Here is a 6,573-nt window from a genome sequence, read left to right as displayed (position 1 = left end):
TATTACTGGTAGAATTGGAAAAAAATCCTCAGTCTGCCAGTTGTTCTCACGGTTTCGTCGGTTTGCAGACGTTCATCTAAACTTCACCTCATGCAAGCAAACAGCAGCCGATTACCAGTACCTAAAGGCTCCTGAAGCAACCATCAAATTGTTTGTATGAAATATTGAGTCAAACTGGGTGGGTGAGCCGGGCTGTGCAGAAATCTTACCCACTTTTCCATACATGTTTTTGTTTCATATCTTTGTCCATTAAACAATTTTTAGAATGTAATCGAATCGATCTCAACTATCCCATAATTCATCACATAAACTTTTCCCTATTGCTGACTTCATGTAAGCAATTGTCAGCCCTAATGTGGACTTCATGTACAAAGTAAAATACATGTACTTTTGTTTGCAAACATACCCTTGTACTAGTACTGACCTTCGTGGTTACATACTCCTTGAACATTGATAGAGTGGAAGCCCTTGCGATTTACGTAAGCGTTCTCATGCTCGTTTGGCGCTTGGATTCTGATGTGAGTGCCATCAATGCAGCCGATGGTTGTTATTTGGTGTTATGGTGCACGAATTTATGCTAATTAGTATATGTCATATAATGATAGTATCATAGGGTTCGTGGTGTCAATAGTTTTATGGTTTCATAGGGTTCATGGTGTCAATGGTTTCATGGGTTTCATGGTGTCAATGGTTTTATGGTTTCATTGGGTTCGTGGCTTCATGGTTTCATAGTTTCATGTGTTTCGTGGTTTCATAGGTTTCGTGGTGTTAACGGTTTCATGGTTTCATAGGTTTCACGGTGTCAATGGTTTCATACTTTTCGTGGTGTCAATGCTTTCATGGTTTCATAGGTTTCATGGTGTCAATGGTTTCATGGTTTTATGGTTTCATAGTTTCATGTGTTTCGTGGTTTCATAGGATTCGTGGTGTCAATGGTTTCATAGTTTCATAGGTTTCGTGGTGTCAATGGTTTCATGGTGTCAGGTTTCGTGGTGTCAATGGTTTTCATGGTTTCATAGGTTTCGTGGTGTCAATGGTTTTCATGGTTTCATAGGTTTCGTGGTGTCAATGGTTTCATGGTTTCATAGGTTTCGTGGTGTCAATGGTTTCATGGTGTCAGGTTTCGTGGTGTCAATGGTTTTCATGGTTTCATAGGTTTCGTGGTGTCAATGGTTTTCATGGTTTCATAGGTTTCGTGGTGTCAATGGTTTCATGGTTTCATAGGTTTCGTGGTGTCAATGGTTTCATGGTTTCATAGGTTTTGTGGTGTCAATGGTTTCATGGTTTCATAGGTTTCGTGGTGTCAATGGTTTCATGGTTTCATAGGTTTCGTGGTGTCAATGGTTTCATGGTTTCATAGGTTTCGTGGTGTCAATGGTTTCATGGTTTCATAGGTTTCGTGGTGTCAATGGTTTCGTGGTTTCACAGGTTTCGTATTCGAGGGTTTCAAGGGTTTCGTGGTGTTAATGGTTTCATGGTTTCATAGGTTTCGTGGTGTCAATGGTTTCGTGGTTTCACAGGTTTCGTATTCGAGGGTTTCAAGGGTTTCGTGGTGTTAATGGTTTCATGGTTTCATAGGTTTCGTGGTGTTAATGGTTTCATAGCTTCATGGCTTCATGGTTTCCTGGGTTTTGTGGTGTCGATAGTTTCATAGATTTCATGGTGTCAATGGTTTCATGGTTTCATGGTTTCATAGTTTCATGTGTTTCGTGGTTTCATAGGATTCGTGGTGTCAATGGTTTCATGGTTTCATAGGTTTCATGGTGTCAATGGTTTCAAAGGTTTCATGGTTTCATAGTTTTATAGGTTTCGTGGTGTCAAAGCTTTCGTGGTTTCATGTGTTTCGTGGTTTTTATGGTTGCATGGTTTCATAGGTTTCGTGGTGTCAATGGTTTCATGGTTTCATAGGTTTTGTGGTTTCACGGTTTCATAGTTTCACGTGTTTCGTGGTTTCATAGGTTTCATGGTGTCAATGGTTTTAAGGTTTCATAGGTTTCACGGTGTCAATTTTTTCACAGTTTCAAAGGTTCGCGGTGTCAATGGTTTCAAGGTTTCATAGGTTTCGCGGTGTCAGTGGTTTCATGCTTTTACAGGTTTCGTGGTGTCAATGGTTTCGTGGTTTCTTGTTGTCAGTGGTTTCATGGTTTCCTAGGTTTCGTGGCTTTCATGGTTTCATAGTTTCATGTGTTTGGAGGTTTCATAGGTTTCGTGATGTCAATGGTTTCATGCTTTCATAGGTTTCGTGCTGTCAATGGTTTCATGGTTTCATAGGTTTCGTGGTGTCAATGGTTCGATAGTTTCATAGCTTTCGCAGTATCAATGGTTTCAAGGTTTCATAGCTTTCATGGCTTCTTGGTTTCATGGGTTTCGTGGTGTCGATAGTTTCATTAATTTCACGGTGTCAATGGTTTCATATTTTTACGGGTTTCATGGTTTGATAGGTTTCGTGGTGCCAATGGTGTTACAGTTTCATAGGTTTTGTGGTTTCAATGGTTTCAAGGTTTTATAGGTTTAGTGGTGTCCACAGTTTCATGGTTTTGTGGTGTCAGTGGTTTCATGGTTTCCTAGGTTTCGTGTGTTTCGTGGTTTCATAGGTTTTGTGGTGTCAATGGTTTCATGGTTTCACACGACCCCACAACCTTGTAAGCTTTAAATCCAATCGTGTGTAAATGAAGGTCTTATGTTATGTTTCAAAGGTTTCACGGTGTCAGTCCTGACGCAATCCTGAACGAGTGCCATCAAAGTATTTTGCGGATCGTTAAAAGATATTTATGAAGTCACAATTTCTGGTAACTCAAAGGTTAAAGGGATGATTGGCAAAAATATCAAGGTAGGTGGTTCGTCTACGCTGGGGTGAATCATATTAATGAGGGGTGAAAAGTCGTCAGTTATACCTACTCGATCTGGTTAGATAAAGGTTCAAAAGTTTTGTTTTTCTTTTTATAGTAGACAGGCCTCGAACCCGGTTTACTGTTCAATAATTTTCGTCAACCAGTCCTTAGCACTTGTGATTACATTGCTGCCCTTTCCTCATGTTTGACATCGATAACACAAACCCGTGATTCATCGTTTATCATTATGGTCCTAATTTTGTTAAATTGCAAATTACTTCCCTTCCATTTCAACAGATAGACACCTTTATGCGCCCTATGACGACAGAGAGGAGACAGACAGTGATAATGGGGAAGGAAAATTTCCCGCTTGACATTAGCGAGCGGGAAACCTTACACGCTATCATTAAGAAACATCCTGAGTTGGGGAAGACAAGTCAGAACCGGCGGATTGGGGGAAAGATGGAGAGTTGCATCTGCATCTATCTCTCGTCTTTCCCCTCTGAAGTTCGGACCCAAATTCAACAAGGTGAGTCTCAAAGAGAATTGCATGAAAAGAAGAGTTCTTGCAGCAGTCGTGATCCGTTAAGTGGTATTTTTTGCTGGTCTTGCTATGATTTTAGGCAGTAGTTTGGGAATTTCCGCGTGGCAAAACGTGTGAAATCCACAGTAAAGCTACGGCGTCTTCTGCTGTAAGTACTACAGACGTGAATTGTGAAACACTTTGTCACCATGCATAGAGTGGTAAAAGTGCTTGTGGGAGAAAATGGCTAACGAAACATAAGTATTGACTTACCTGACTAATACTTACTGAATAATTCATTATGCAATTTAAAGTCTAGGGTAAAGCAATAATGTTTAGATATATAAATTTGTCACAAAAGTGGATAGTTTTCCCATGTACAACAGCCCGCGAGCATCAACCCTGGGCAGAGTATCGCTTGATACACAGGAGACAAGACTATAAATGCATTTCCCCAAGGTTGAGACAAGTAATTAGTATTTCACTGCAAACATGCATTGGAACAAGAATATGACCGGTAAACGAGAAGTCCTAGATGTACCTCTGTGTCTTACTAGAAAAAAAGTTCCATCATTAGCTATCCTTACATATATCAATCTCTCGCATTTCATTCTCTTATATCTAGTGTTACAGATCACCGGATCAACTTCAGAGAACCACTCCTCCTCTGACAATTCTGCTGCAGACAACCAAAGAAACCGATCGACTTCAGGGAACCAACCCCCATCTGACAATTCTGCCGCAGACAACCCAAGAAAGAGATCGACTTCAGAGAACCAACCCCCATCTGACAATTCTGCCGCAGACAACCAAAGAAACCGATCGACTTCAGGGAACCTTGCCAATAACGAGAATTCCGCAGCAGACCATGCATTTGAGGTGAGCAGTTGCGTGGTCCCTGTGGTTGAAGATGAAACGGATGACGACATACTTCTCTCTGCGGCGTGCTGTTCTACGTCAGTCGATGTGGAAGAAATACAGGGGGAGCAGGGAGACAAAACAGCAAAGAGAAAGAACACAAAGAAAATGGAGGAGGTGCAACCTGAAAGAAGAAGTAAGCGGAAGAGAGGAGCAAAGAGATTTTAATATAGTTGTCATCATCAGACATCAGCGTTAGTCAATTTCCTTTCATTTGATTCGTTGACGAGTTTTTTAACGTATCACTTCACGAGGAAAAGATTTAATTTTGTTTTTTTTTTTTCAGAACAGTTTAGTCAGTTTCCTTTCATTTGATTTGTTGACGAGTTTTTTAACTTATCACTTCACGAGGAAAAGATTTAATTTTGTTCGGGCAACTTCCAAATAGTTGAGGAGGCTTCTTTTACTCAAAACAGTATTAGGTAAAATATGGGGATAAGCGACATCTTGAAGAATTTTCCAGTCCAACACAAAGAACATTACTCATTAATCTGAAAAAAAAAAAGCAACAAACAAACAAACGACAAATGAAGGCCATAAACATATAAACACGTTTTACATTTTTTTGTGAACAAGAAATGAATAAGAGTGTTGATCTTTCAAGCATATTTTTTGAACTTTGTTTATTCATATTTCTCTGAGGTAATTTTTAAAACATTTGATACAGTTAGGATGTATTACTTGAAGTAGAGTTGATTTTGATACTCCGTGGCGAAACCACGCCGCGGAGTATAGTATTATATGAGTAAGGAAAACTAACAACAATAAATAAAGGATTTGAAAGTTAAAAGTAATTGATTCCTTTCATGTGATCTTAATTAATCGTAAACTTGTAATCTTGACTTGCATATTTTGTGTACTGCGCAAAGGCGGGTAACGGGAAAGAAAATATCCATGGTAGACGGCAACTTAGTATTTTCAAATTACACCATGGACAGGACTATAATACCGTGAAACCCTTGACACCTAGCCTCCCCGCAGACACCCTGTGAGGTTCGTTCGTCACGCATTTATTCCCCCCCCCCCCCCACAGACGTATGCTAAACACAGACGACATTCGCGTTCTTGTTTGTTTCAATAAGCCACTAAGCGGTTAGTTATTGTGTGACGATCAGCCAAAAACGAGCTGTGATACAAGTGAAACAGCACCTACGAATTATTTCTCGCTGTTTTAGAGGAATATTTATTTCATGCCCAGGCATGGATGAGACTCCGAAGAAAGTTATAAGAAGCGAATTTTTGTGCTTTCTTTGTAGCTGTAATTTAGGAAAGGACTAAATTCGTGTGTTTGGAAAAAGCGCAGTGGAAATTGCAAGGCTCATCAAACGTGCTCTGGACGTTGATGTGCCTTTGTGTATCAAATTAATTTTTTATTTGCACAGCTATCTTTTACCTGAGACAACTCAAACGTTTTGAAAAAATCACAGCAAGGATGCAATAGAGCTTTAGTCAACTGTATAGTTTTTTGGGAAGTTGTTGTAAGTATAAAATAATCTGCTTTTCTTCAAAAGACTTCAGACAACAGTCTACACGAGCGAGGAGCGGTTTTACACCACAGTCAATAAAATATATATTCCAAGTAATAAGAAAAGAGAACTTGTAAACTTGTATAGGGAAGATTTTCAAGACTTTCTTTGAACACAAAGGCCGTTACCTTTTTTTGCGAATGTAATTCCTCCAAGGTCATGGGTCGCAGACCAAGGACTTAAATCAAGGAATTAAACTATCAAGGTTCAATAGAAACGGTGGAGTCTTTCCTCACACAATGTCTGTGGTATAGTTCTTTGATTAGAGTTATGGACAAACTGGTCTTCTATAAAAGTTGGTATTAAATGGGCATTTCTCAGGTGAATCAAATCGTTACGACCAAGTACTTTCTTGTCACCAACAGAATTTGAAAAAAAGTATCATACCAAGGTTTGCCCTTTGACATTCTATGGAATTACAGATACCTTCTGAGAGCTCTGGAAAAATCAAAAACTACCAAATGTACCACTAAACTGTAAAGAAAAAGAAACTTTCACAACCGCCTTTGTGAAATCGAAAAGTCCAGCAGACCACCTTATCAAAAACTGGTGGAATTAAAATGTAACTATAAAATTTCTAGTCAGGAGAAACGGAGGAAAGTTTTCCCAGAAGCTGGTGATTTAATCTGGCAAAACGCTTATATGACCGCTTTTAAATGTACCATTATTTTGTCAAGGAATGTGATGGTTTCCGCGCGGTTTCCTGCAAATTTTTGTCACGCTGGGCCCAACACGTTAATGTTTTTGGCGGAATGTTAAATTCTCACGGACAGTG

At 39.5% G+C, this 6,573-nt stretch overlaps 1 protein-coding gene across 1 annotated transcript in view; it reads left to right on the top strand.

Moving 5' to 3' along the window:
* The window catches only part of LOC138046529 (uncharacterized), an 8,547-nt gene extending 4,107 nt beyond the window's left edge, over positions 1-4,440 (top strand). Inside the window, exons 2-3 of the mRNA XM_068893147.1 lie at positions 3,129-3,360; positions 3,980-4,440. Coding sequence (XP_068749248.1) covers positions 3,129-3,360; positions 3,980-4,440 — 693 coding nt within the window. The remainder of the gene's footprint in view (positions 1-3,128; positions 3,361-3,979) is intronic.
* The last annotated feature ends 2,133 nt before the right edge of the window (positions 4,441-6,573 follow it).

This window comes from Montipora capricornis, chromosome 4 (assembly GCF_036669925.1).
Source record: "Montipora capricornis isolate CH-2021 chromosome 4, ASM3666992v2, whole genome shotgun sequence".
In the NCBI taxonomy this organism is placed as follows: Eukaryota; Metazoa; Cnidaria; class Anthozoa; order Scleractinia; family Acroporidae; genus Montipora; species Montipora capricornis.
This window is presented reverse-complemented; position numbering and strand designations above follow the sequence as displayed.